The sequence below is a fragment of the Oncorhynchus masou genome, chromosome 3 (genome assembly GCF_036934945.1).
Source record: "Oncorhynchus masou masou isolate Uvic2021 chromosome 3, UVic_Omas_1.1, whole genome shotgun sequence".
NCBI classification, from domain to species: domain Eukaryota; kingdom Metazoa; phylum Chordata; class Actinopteri; order Salmoniformes; family Salmonidae; genus Oncorhynchus; species Oncorhynchus masou.
The window spans coordinates 20,253,356-20,267,320 of record NC_088214.1 but is presented as its reverse complement, the minus strand read 5'-3'; the positions used below and the strand labels follow the sequence as shown (position 1 = coordinate 20,267,320).

The 13,965-nt window shown below is 41.4% G+C and overlaps 1 protein-coding gene across 1 annotated transcript in view; it reads right to left on the bottom strand.

Annotated features, from left to right (window-relative positions):
• wnt3a (wingless-type MMTV integration site family, member 3A) overlaps positions 1-12,679 on the bottom strand; it is an 18,407-nt gene extending 5,728 nt beyond the window's left edge. Inside the window, exons 1-2 of the mRNA XM_064927584.1 lie at positions 12,571-12,679; positions 3,690-3,928 (exon numbers count right to left, since the gene is read on the bottom strand). Coding sequence (XP_064783656.1) covers positions 3,690-3,928; positions 12,571-12,665 — 334 coding nt within the window. The 5' untranslated portion in view covers positions 12,666-12,679. The remainder of the gene's footprint in view (positions 1-3,689; positions 3,929-12,570) is intronic.
• Between the last annotated feature and the right edge of the window lie 1,286 nt (positions 12,680-13,965).

The window sequence follows — 13,965 nt, the reverse complement described above, 5'->3', positions numbered from 1 at the left end:
GGATATGGTTGTCCAGTTGCACATTATCCTCAATAGTATTGCAGTACAATAAAGTCAAACTGCGAAGCTGTGAGACAACATGAACAAAACTACTGTAGCTGAACTATAATTCACTATCGGGACAATGCCACAGACTATTGATCAAACTCATTGTAAGCACGCGTGTTACTATCATATCCACTTTTACATAATGGAGACCTATTGTATCAGAGACATATCCTTTTCACCCATTTAATCCACCGTGGTGACTAACAGTGCATGTTTATACCTGTGAAACAGAGCTTTTGTGTCTGAGTTCGTGTGACTGTCTGTCCAGTCCACTCTCGTTGACATTCCCTGTTCTAAGCATTTCTATGACTCACACTAGGCTAGGGTTTGGCTGCAGCCCTGCTGCAATGTCCTATACTCCTCCTACTCTGCCAAGTGTGCCGAGCGAGCTCCCCAAAGCACACCCTGTCCGAGTCCGACACACACACATTTGTTTTACTATCCTTGTGGAGACCAAACAATTGATACCCATTCAAAATCCTATTTTCCATAACCCGTAACCCTTAACTTAGCCTAACCTTTACCCCAAACCCCTAACCCAAATCCTAACTCCTAACCCTAACACCTAACCCTAATTCTAACCCTAATCCTAAATGTAACCGTAACGCTAAACCTAACTCTAAAAAAAACCCGCTAAGCCTAGCCTTTTTCCTTGTGGGGACTGGCAAAATGTCCCCACTTGTCAAAATGTTCCTTGATTTACTATCCTTGTGAGGACTTTTCACACACTGAGAACACCTGCACAGTCTGCCTTCCCTTTCATCACAGGCAGATTCCAGCGGTGCATGTTTTGACACTGGTTAATGTAAATTAATGAGTGCTGACGCAGACATAGCCTGGAGGTATGCTAGGCACTGTGAGGGGGCAGGGCAGGAGAGAGAGAGAGAGACAGAGACAGAGAGCGAGACACAGAGATAGAGACAGAGAGAGAGAGCGCGAGAGTGAGCGAGAGTGAGCGAGAGAGAGAGTGACAGAGAAAGAGTGAGCAAGAGAGAGAGAGCGAGCGAGAGCGAGAGAAATAGAGAGAGACAGAGACAGAGACAGAGAGAGAGAAAAATAGCGAGCGAGAGACAAAGAGAGAGAGCATAAGAGATAGACAGAAAGAAAGAGAGAGAAAGAGAGTGAGCGAGAGAGAGAGACAGAGAGAGCGAGAAGGCGAGAGAGAGACAGAGAGAGAGAGAGACAGAGACAGACAGAGACAGAGAGAGACAGAGAGAGAGAGAGAGAGAGAGAGAGAGAGAGAGAGAGAGAGAGAGAGAGAGAGAGCGATATCAGGAGGATCACTGGCTGCCCATATTTTCTGTCATGCTTATCGGATATGGAAGGTTCCACATGTATTCAAGTAAACAAATCATGGAAAAACCTTGTAGATGCAAAAACTTTGTAAATGTAAATACTACGTAGAAATCTTGCATAACACAACATCTGCATGATACTGTTTGTTTGATGTGTACTGAATAAAGAGAAAGATAGTGTGAGTGAGAGGGCATGATCAGTACAACAGGTTGTTGCCAGAACCTGCAACAAAATGTTTCAAAATCCAAACATGTTTTCCACTTAATGTTTCAAGGCATTCTATAACCTGTGTGCATATTTAAATAACTTTATCCTCTGTCAAGTCCATTATATATCGCACATATTTGCCTTCATTCATCCTTTTCCTACCTAGTGATGGTGTATACAGTAGGTTAGGTATCTGAAGGAACAAACTTGAGCCCTGATCTTTACTCATCTTTGCTTGTTAGATGTTCAGGGAGACGTCTGCCAATGAGCTGGTTAGGACAAGGTATTGGCAATAGTAGGCTAACTACTGTAACAGATAGGTGCAAAGCTTTTGAGGCCTACTGTTCCTTTCAGCTTTTCTCCCACTAAAAAGGCCTGAGGAGGAAACAAACACACAGCCATCTGCATGGCTGACAAACAGAACAGACACTGGCCGTGCCGGGGGACAATGGCCCAGAATCCAAAGACAAATACAAGCATCAATCAAAGCAAATGAAATGAGAAACTTCTCCCTTATCAAAAGGCCCTGAGCCCCCGCCAGTCACTCTCCCCGGACCCTGACAAAGACACTTAATCCAACCACTTTGACCTCTCACGTTATTAAGGGCTTCACTGACCTTAATCCAATCAAAATGATTTACTAAAGCCCCCCCCCCAGCCCAAAACCCAAGAGTAGCCTGGCCCGGCCGCCTGCCTCCCCGCCTCCCCTTTCCACACAGTGGCCCTGCAATTTAGACAAGGAGGGAGAGAAGCCATGGGGAGATGTGGAGGTATTTACACCACAATGGGGCCAGGGACTGTGAACCCCTATCATTACCCACCTACTTGAGCTCAAGCCTTCTCTATCAATGGAACAACTGGCTCAAGAGTTTATTAAAAGCAATTGCCCCAACTAACCCCACCTCCCACTATAGTAAACATCAGTCTTTTCCAGACCCAGTTGACAGGTTTAGACCCCCTCCCTCTTTTTCCTCCTTCCCCCTCTCTTTTCCATCACCCCTCCATGCTCCTCTCACCTCATCTCTCTATCCCTGACTACTGGCAACAATCCTGGGGTCATGGTGCAAACATGTGCAGACAGAAAAAAACACTAACTTCATGATATCACAGCTGAATGATACAGGTACAAAAATGTTTTTGTAAAATATGGGTTATTCATTGGTTAACTTCATATCAAATAGAATTTTGAACTTAATGTAAGTTATCTGTCTTTATCTTTATTTTACACTCCTCACATTGAAGGGGGGGCTTAAAGGGGATTCCTTCTAGAGAAAATCCCAACAAAAGACAACGTTCTCCACCCAAAGTGTATACACACATCATTTCATCGGTTTACACTGCTCATAGCTGAAGGAGTCTCTCAAGTCTATTTGAACAAGGATTTTAAGTGAATATGATACACACACACACACACACACACACACACACACACACACACACACACACACACACACACACACACACACACACACACACACACACACACACACACACACACAGAGACTGCAGCAGATTGGAGTAAAAACTTTTCTTGCTTGTTTAACTACATGATAACAACAACTAACAACATAATGCTCTTAAACTCTCTGAATATCAACACAGATGGCAGCCTTGAGTAAAGTGAGTGATAGAGGTTCAGTTGAGGCAGGGTTCGCTATCGTTTGTCATTTGACATGCCAAGCATAACCAACATTGACAGACAAGGAAATGATTATAGTACACTAGTATTCTTCCAAGAACATGTGAACAGGTAGCTATGGGGAAAACACTCACTTCAGGTATTCAAGTCATGCAGTTCATGCAACTTGGTTGCCACCTGTACTGTACAGCACGAAGAAAGTTATTTCCAATGTAGCCAAGTCCCTCAACAATTCAACTGGTTTTAGACATGATTCTCACAGTTAAGTGTTATTAAATGTAGATTGTAGGCATGTCACCCACAGCCTTCCTGTTCTGGAGATGAGTAGCCCACTCAGTAGGAAAAATGCCATTGGGCAAGGCTGCACTGTTTTATTACAGTGCCTTTTCCTCTCAAGATATGTTCTTACATTTGTCCAGCACTGGTCCAAAGATGGCTAGCTTGCACTGTTTTATGAGTGTAACCTGTGTTGTCTTTTAGGGGTATTACGGTATGTTACCTTTGTCCAGCACTGGTCCAAAGATGGCCTTGTCGTTGATGGTGGTACAGTTCCAGCGGCGGCCCCTGAATTGGTGCTGGCACTCCTGGATGCCGATCTTCACCCCCTCGGCCACACTGGGCATGATCTCCACGTAGTTTCGGCAGAATCGCAGCTGTTTGGGCACCAGGCCAGGAATGGAGCCACACAGGATGGGCTGGGAGCCCAGGGATGAGTACTGGTGGCCCACCGCTAAGGACCTGCATGGGGGAAACAGGAGGCGGGTTAGTGCCATGATATACTGAGTGTGTGTTTCTCTCTCTATCTCTGTTTGCGCATGTATGCAGTGTGTATGTGCAGTGTGTGTGCGTGTGCGTTTGCACGTGCGTATGTATCCAGCATGGTCTCATAGACTAGATGTAACATACAAAATGTAAACCCATGGATGGGTGGGCGTATAATGCGAAAATCTAGCATCGAGTTCGAATCTCATCATGGACAACTTTAGCATTTTAGCTAATTTGCAACTTTTCAACTACTTACTACTTTTTAGCAATTTTGCAACTACTTAGCATGTTAGCTAACCATAGCCTTAACCCTTTTAGCTAACCATTCTCCTAACCTTAACCTTAACACTTTTAGCTAATCCTTCCCATGACCCTAACTTTAACTCGTTAACCTAATTCCTAAGCTTAACCCTAACCTTAACTCTAACCCCTAGCCATGCTAACGTTAGCCTGCTAGCCACTTACCTAGAATTTGTTACATATAATACGTTTGGCAAATTTGTAACATATTGTATGTTTCGCAAATTCGTAACATATAATACGAATTGTATTTCGTAACATATCATACGAGATGGTTGACAGACATCCACAAATTAATACACACCATACGGAACTAAACATATAATACTAAATGGAGTGTTACAAAGTTACGTACAGAATAATATGAAATGCTCTGAGACCAGGTTGGTGAATCAGATGCTACCATTAAGCATCCATGCCTTATCCCTGCATCTATCCCCTCTGTAACCACCTGGCCTTTGTGTGGATTTAAAACAGTCTCAATCCTATACTCCAGAGGTAACAAAGCAGGGCCACGGGGAAAGATGAAAGTCCCCAGTGAACCCCAAGTGGTTCATAGACCTCTAGGTTGAGAACTTTGAAACGGCACCTTGTTATTACAGAGAACCACAACCTTTTTTTATTTACCCTTGGCTTAGGGTAATGAGAGTGCAAATGTACACTGGGACTTCAGAGGTATGTATTAATTATATATCCATCCATCCTCATCGTCCCCTCCCTTTGAGGATGGGGATTCTGGGTTGCAACAAGTGCAAACTTGATTGTTCCCTGATTATATCTTTCTCGCTGTGTTTTTGTGTGTGTCTCAATTGAGTTATTTACATCGCTCATAACCATCGAACCGTGACAACTGCTGTGTCATCTCGTGTTATGTCATCCTAGTACTTTTGTAGAAGACTTTTCAAGCAGCATGCTGTAATTGTTTGATCTAAAGAAGGTAGTAAGGCACCGGTCATTCTGGCTCCAGTCAGTTTGCATTTCCACTGTTTTGTACAGTGGCCATGAAATTAGATTAATTTATGACCGCTATATTCTAACAGCAGCATATGAACTTTATTGTCCCCAAGGCGGGCATTGTTTAGGACACAGTTCCATTATCCATAACACAAAATGGCTGTTTCGTTGATATCTTATTGTACTCATGTATTATTACAGTATATTAAGAAGATATACTCAGACCACTCTCATGACACTTCCACATGAAGCTTGTTACATACAGTATGTGTCCTTCACTCCTCACTCACGGTTTCTCTGCTCTGCTCCTCTCATCCCATCACTCTGTTTTGATCTCGCCACCATGTTCCATTTATATCCATTCATCCTCTTCCACCGTACTAGAGTGGGTGAGTTGGGGTTAATTCCATTTCAATTGCTATCCATACTTGTCAGCTCAGGTAGATACAGCTCATAGATGTGCTGGGTTTGGACAAACCTCATTCTATGAATGGGATTGTTATATTAATCAACTCACCATAAATATAAACATATTATGTAACGGCCATAACATAACATTTGATTTAATAGCTGACTTCCTATTGTCATTGGCAAGGTAACTACCGCATAGTAGCAACAAGTGCCTTCTTGGCACACCATTCAACAGCTCCTTCTGCAGTAACATCAGTCCACACTAAGGCTGCTACTGATGACAGTAATCTGGTGATCCAAGTCTGAGTGATCTGGCCATAATGACAGAGGCTGACAGTGCAGTGTTTGTTTGCATAAGCGACCTGCTCCAACCACCAACAGTAGAACAAGGGAATTTTACACTTATCCAAAATAACATGAGGTGGACAAAAAGAAGATCAAGTAGATAGAAGAGATGTCCGTCCACCCACTGTTTTGCTTCTCCAACAGTAGACCTAGAGTGAGAGCAGGTGGGAGAAGGCAGGTCTTGTGCAGCTCAATTAGCTCACTAACTGTTGACCTGTGCAACGATGTTTAAGAAGCAATCACTCTGTGATCACAAGAACAAGATAACCACACAGAGACAAAGTTCCACCCCCAGGCACATCTAAATTACACCCTAATTTTTTTTTACATAAAACATTACTGCATTATCTTACACTGAGAGGTCCTGGTCGTCCCTGAGAAACACACTGACCTCGTGTACCATATGTATGCATCGCAAATCAACAGTCACAAAGAAAATATATTGTTTGCTCTAAACAAATAAAGCTCAACTGAACACATCTAGTCCCATGCGTCTGCTTTCACCTCTTGTCTTTAGCCTACATACCTCAATGGGTTACCTAATAGGTGTAGCCATTTAGGACTTTCCAAAGTATATCCCTGAGCAAATGGCGGAGCAATGTGTCATGCTCACTTTAAAGGGTTTCTCATATTATTTTCTTTGACTCTTAGACATGACTAGACCTCTGGTTAATCATATATGAGAAATACAAAAAGAAAGACAGGGAGAAACAGCTTTTAAAAGTGTATGTGAGGAAATCACATCCTCATGGCCTGCATTTTGTCTGCGATAAATATGAATGAAAGCAAGAGCATCAGTAAACAAGGAAACTCCTATTACAAAATGACCTCTCTTTGGCCCCTTGTCAATCCGCATCCTGAGGTGCTGAGCAGAGCAGAGCATAGCACACCTCTTACAACAGAAACCTGAGTCCACATCACAACATACCTCAGACACTTGCCCCTAATACACATAGAGTAGAAATGTGAAGACTGAACCATGCCAAGTGGAACCAGCAACACAAGTACAACTCCCTCTGCAAGTGTGAGCAGATAGGATCTTGTCTGGGGGGAGACAGAAGGGGGAAGAAGGGAAAACAAATGGCACAGCTTTTAATTTGACCTGTAGACGTTCTGTTCTGCCAGGAAGAACTCATGAATGTTTCTGTGGGTGTTGAGTGAGGTCAGCAGGTGTAAGAAAACAAACAAAGGCAGGATTCCAAACTGTTTGACTAGCTAGCTACACTGATACTCTGCTACTGTATGTGGTTTTATTTCACCGTTGTGCTGCACTCATTGTTGTATTGCTTTATGCAGTTCCCCACACCTGTTGATTGTGGTTATATACACTACCGGTCAAAAGTTTTAGAACACCTACTCATTCAAGGGTTTTTCTTTATGTTTACTATTTTCTACATTGTAGAATAATAGTTAAGACATCAACACCACAAACACATATAGAATCATGTAGTTACCAAACAAGTGTTAAACAAATCAAAATATATTTTATATTTGAGATTCTTCAAATAGCCACCCTTTGCCTTGGCATTCTCTCAACCAGCTTCACCTGGAATGCTTTTCCAACAGTCTTGAAGGAGTTCCCACATATGCTGAGCATCTCAATTTGGTTGAGGTCAGGGGATTGTGGAAGCCAGGTCACCTGATGCAGCACTCTATCACCCTCCTTCTTGGTCAAATAGCCCTTACACAGCCTGGCGGTGTATTAGATTATTGTCCTGTTGAAAAACAAATAATAGTCCCACTAAGCCCAAACCAGATGGGATGACGTATCGCTGCAGAATGCTGTGGTAGCCGTGCTGGTTACGTGTGCCTTGAATTCTAAATAAATTACTGACAGTGTCACCAGCAAAGCACCCCCACACCATCACATCTCCTCATCCATGCTTCACGGTGTGAACCACACATGTGGAGATCATCTGTTCATCTACTCTGTGCCTCACAGTCATAAAGACACGGCGGTTAGAATCAAAAATCAACAATTTGGACTCAGACCAAAGGACTGATTTCCACTGGTCTAATGTCCATTTCTTGTGTTTTTGGCCAATGCAAGTCTCTTCTTATTATTGGTGTCTTTTAGCAGTGGATTCTTTGCAGCAATTCAACCATGAAGGCCTGATTCATGCAGTCTCCTCTGAACAGCTGATGTTGAGATGTGTCTGTTACTTGAACTCGGTGAAGCAATTATTTTGGCTGCAATTTCTGAAGCTGGTAACTAATGAACTTATCCTCTGCAGCAGAGGTAACTCTGGGTCTTCATTTTCTGACTGACCTTCATGTCATAAATCAATGATGGACTGTCGTTTCTCTTTGATTATCTCAAATATAAAATATATTCTGATTTGATTCCACATGTGCTATTTCATCATTTTGATGTCTTCACTATTATTCTACAATGTAGAAAATAGTAAAAATAAAGAAAAACCCTTGAGTAGTTGACCGGTAAGTGTACATTTTTAGGTGTGACCTGTTGATTCTCATTTATGCGAAACTCATGTTTGACCATGTATGAGCTGGCTAAACCTAGTAGTGTATGGGAGTGTACGCTGTAGAACATATGATTTGATCAATACAAGCCAGACAGACAGACAGACAGACAGACAGACAGACAGACAGACAGACAGACAGACAGACAGACAGACAGACAGACAGACAGACAGAGAGAGAGAGAGAGATAGACACATAGTCATACGTCTCAAGACGTCCCATACAGGCTGAGTGATTCAGGTCACCTCTATGCCTGTAAGGAAGCAGGAGGAGAAGAAGCGGCAACACTTCAACAGAATATGATTCATGGATTTGTTACAGAGGTAGACTATAAAGCACGTGGTGTAATTGAGTGCTAAAAAATACACATTTTACAACTTCATTTCAGATATATGGAATTTGTGGTCTAAGGTTGAATGCAAACTGTTTGTATTGATTAGTGAATGGTTTCTCCTTGTAATTCATAGATCTAAAGTGAACATATTACAAAAGGTATTTTTGTTTCCTCATAGGTAAATAATGCATCATGTGTCTGATATTGCATTCCTTACCACTTGCCACTGAGCAGAAAAAAATACATTTCCTGTTGGTGATACACAAACTCAAACAAAATCAAGACCATTATCATCTCTATAAACAGTAGCTGCATGTTATAATCAGAAATACACACACAAGAGAAAAATAATAGATATCATGTTTGATTCTAGTCTCAGTCAGTATAGATCTGTCCTCCTCTCACTGAAGTGTAGCCAGCCTAGGTTAAATGCATATTTCAGCAAGCCCAAGCAGGGTACTGTAGAATTACCACTTTACTCTTGCAGGCCCTGGGGCTTTGGAGCCGACTTTGACATCAAGAGAGCATGTTTGGGAAAAGGAATGTGCGGCAAGCTTTCACCTCCAGGTATTTATCTTTTAAGGTGGTGTGGGGTGGGTGTGTGGCGGGTGCAGTCAGGCTGAGCCATGACAGGTCAGGGAGTTAGACAGACATGAACCTTCCTTGGTTGAGATCCACATCCTCCACCAATCCTCCACCATGATCCGCCTGCCACTGTACAGTATACACTCTTAGAGAAAAGGGTTCCAAAAGGGTTCTTTGGCTGTCCCCATAGGAGGTAGAAGACTTTTGGTTCCAAGTAGAACCCTCAGTGGAAAGGATTCTACATTGAACCCAAAAGGGTTCTACCTGGAACCAAAAAGGGTTCATCAAAGCGTTCTCCTATGGTGACAGCCAAAGAACCCTTTTAGGTTCTAGATAACACCCCTTTTCTAAGAGTGTAGTTAAAGGTGAATTACCTCTGGTGGCCATTCCAATTCCAAGCGGCATTCAGGCACCAGCTTCCACCAACATACCTCCACAAAGCTACTTTTCATCATAATATTATCTGTCATTTATTGGATGGTTGACAGGTTATTTGCTAAAGTAAAGTCACGTTTGGTGAGAGGATCTAAAAAAATGCACTTCAGCTCCTTATAGCCTGGTGCTGCAGCTCCAGCTGAGCTTTGTTTGAATTGGTAGGGGTGATACAATAAACACAGAGAGACCTCAATGGCATCTTTGGACACGCTCGCCTCTGTTTTGCTTCCGTCGTTGCACTCTTGCCCAGGCTGAATCAGTGCTCTGACCCACCCGCCAATAGCAAATCATAAACACACAAGTTGATGACAGAGGCTGGTTACTGTGACCAAATGGAAGCCTGCCTTCCATCCTCTTTGTCAATCATCATGACTGGATCTGGTGTTTTGATAAAATATTGGCCCCACAAAAAAAGAAACAAAAAAGACAGCTCCTTTATGATCCAACAAGAGAGGATGAATGATTGTGTACTGTGGGCTGTACCTCAAGAACATACTGTTTTGCATTGACATAAGTTATAACTCTGTCACTTTGATTCTGGAACCCATCTGGTGGAACTTGGGGACCAACCCTCTGTCAGCATTGTAGTAGACCAGTGTTTCCCAAACCTAAGCCTTAGCCTAACCCTACTGAAAGAGAGATTTGGGAACCACAGAAGTAGACCATAGCCTTTAGGTTGAACCCATCCTGATCCTGGCCAGTCTCTCAGCCCTGGGTCTCAGAGCAGGAGTGCTGATTTAGGACTAGAGCCCACCACTGTTTATGCTGGGTATCTGTCCAGCTGAGCGTGTAAGTAGATTAATAGGAGACCTATTAGCTGAATTAAGTGCAGGGACACAGCATCTTTAATATTTCATGGGAAACATTGATTTGGGGAAGGATGCCATTGTGTGATTGGTGAAATGTAAATCTGTAGTGAATTTCTTGGGGATGATGATCTCTGCTCTAAGACTGTGTCTATACTGTAGCATCCCCTATCCTCCGGCTATAATGCCTCTGGGCTGCAGCATCTGACAAATGTCTCCCCTCTCAAGGGAAGAGGAGTTGTTCAACAAGAGGGTTCCACTAGCCTTTCTACAAAATCCATCCTAAAGATGAATAAATGGAATTCACATTCCTCCAATTTTCTATCCTTTTTCAACCCACTGTCACTAATTCATTCCTCTCCAATTGCACTCTTCCATCATTGTTTCTTTCTCAGTTTGATCAGCTGACTCAACCAGTTCACCCAGTGTTGTTGGCTCAAATCCCACTCTTTTCTTGCATCTTTTTTTGCTGTTGTTTTTTCAACAGAGACCAATTAATGATCAATTGAAGCTCCTCTTAATGACCGAAGGCAGTCCTACTTACATTATAAATGTCACCTTCAATCAAGATACTTTTATAGCATGCAATAAGCCTAAACAATAACTCAGAAAACAGTAAACATTTTGTGATGAGATGATACCAGACATCTCTTACCTTTAAAATAAGACATTCGGTCAATTATGGATTATTTTCAATCAAAATGCAATTCCAGTTGAAAACCTTACATCCTCATTTCCATTGGTCTGTGAATGGACCATTGGGTTTAATTCCTTTCTCAACTGACCCCCAACTCAAGGCCTAAAGCCATCCCTCATTCTCCTTAGGCCTTTAACACTTGCAAAAAATAATTTGACTGTTTGGGAAATTATCAACACCAGTCCTTTAAGAAGACTAATAAATAACACGAATAAATAACAGTTGCGTAATACAACATATGTTAGGCTGTAGTTTATGAAGCATAATTGAAAGCTCATTTCAATGACGAAGCCAGGATAATCAGTATCTGAGGCTATACAAATAATTGTGGTATAGGGTTACACCACTCCATTGGATGACATAACTGATGGCCAATTTCAATTAAATACTGAGCTTTGGGAAATAATCAATATTCTCAATCGTGAAATTCGTGTATTCAATAAAATCTATATTATACATATCGAATAAAACATTGAGATTATTAGGTCATTTAAATGTTGCGTTTAAACTTTGATTAAAATAATAACGCGAAAGAAAGTAAGCTGAACGTGTTTTGTTGAATGATGATTTCACATTATTTTTTATTATTATTGTTGTTGTTGAATACTAGTATCATGAAACTAATAACCTTTCCGTTTCGCAACGCCCCTCTCATAAACGCATGTAATATTCAACAATAATAATAATATTAATAAATAATAATAATAATTTGAAATTATCATTCAACAAAACACGTTCGGCTTACTTTCCTTCGCGTTATTATTTTAATCAGTATCTATCATCAGCGATCTCTTATCAAGTAGAATGCAGCATGACCTCTTTTTAGGGTAGTCAAAGCAAACTGAAACTAGTTTACACAAAAATCTCTTTGAATTCTATTTTGTATAACCAGTCTGGGTAAGTAGGCTATTCTTGTTTCCGCACTGCATGCGTTTTTAAATCAATAGCTTCAGTGACTCACGTGCTGTTTTTTCTTCATACAATTTCACTTGATTAGCTCTATAACCCATCTTCACGATTCTGTCTCTGCTGGTTAACGTCGATATCCACTGTCCGTTGACAGGGTCAATTAGACCGGTGTGATAGCCTAGGATACAACTTAATTGCCCGGGCGCCCAACATCGGAAACCACATGCTGATATTATTCTTTCAAACAAACTAACTGAAAGCAACAATAAACGAAAAAGTATATTGATGAAATAATAGGTCGTTATCATTTTTCAGAACATGTTGCAGTTAAAAGTAGATTGAAGATAAAACTTACCACCAGATAGGATAACTTGGTATGGCATGCGTAAAACCACAAAGAAACAGGAAACATCCAAGGTATATCATCCTTAAAAAAGTTTCGCAAAACATCTTCACCACATACACGCGCGTTCATACGCGCGCACTCTGTTTTTCAATTAGAAAAAAAAAACAAAAAAACAATCTGTGCTGCTGACCAATATTTCTCACCTTGTCCTAAAAAATAATGATAGGCTAGAGAAACAATATTTTGCGACTAGTCATGGCAGAAGGGAGCCAAATATAAAAAGTTAAAAGCAGCTTGCTTTTAGGACCCAATCAGCAGGTATTGCCAAAGGGGAAATTCTGGTCATGCGAACGTGCTATCCCTGAGTCAGTCAGGCTGAAAGCAAACACAAGAATGAGCTAATTTTAAGAAGATAGTGTTTTAGTGCTCATTGAGACATGGTCGCATTGGCATGCTGTGTGTGATATATAATGTTGTTTAAAGGAGAAGAGGGAGGGTCCGCGGTCTTTTAAATAGACATCGAACCCCCGTGGATTGGGTAGCTATAACAACCTGTCCGGATTTCACTCCCTGGTTTGAAGCTGCTAAAACGCAGAAATAGATATGTGTGAATTGCTTGAGCCCCGCTATTCAGTTTTCTAATCCTTCGTTTGTCCCCTGTATGCCATCATGGATACATCTACATTCCACTGAAAAGTTATTTTGTAAGTGATGAGCTGAGTAGTAAATACATGGAGCTTTAACTTGCAGATGTAGTTATACGTTGGGCTACTTTAGAAGTACTGACATATTTGCATGATCCGTATAATGGTCCTTATGATATTATAGCCATTCAGATAGCCTAGCTATATTCACTTTCACATATTGCCTTAATTATTGATGCCATTTGTCTAATTTATATGACACAATTATAGGCATACAAGAGTGAAATTCATGTCGAATGTCCAAATAGCATCATAAAACATCTGCAAACGAGTAAAAATACAATCTGGAATCAAATATTGTTCACTTTACACAGATTACAATACGATTTTTTTTTTAAAGAAGAACTTTTGGCGAGATAAACCACACTTTTTTCAATGAACTGTCCATGGTGCTTATGGGTTATCTATAGACTGCTCCACTCCACGTTATGTCATTGCAACGCGAGCATCCCAAAGGGTTGCCCGTCCCGCGCTGTGCCGAGTTTAAATGGCAGGGTGTTGTATTTCCTCTCTCTCAGAGTCAAGTGGCTGTTGATAGGTGATCTAATAGGAAGTGGACCAGTTCTCACTTTCCATTGGTATGCACTCGCTGATGCATATCTTCGTTTTAACTATGTTCTTGCGGTGATTGTTTAATACCGTTTACCTATAGTCGCAAGGACTGTACATTTACACTGAAATAAGCGTTGAATTGACAAGA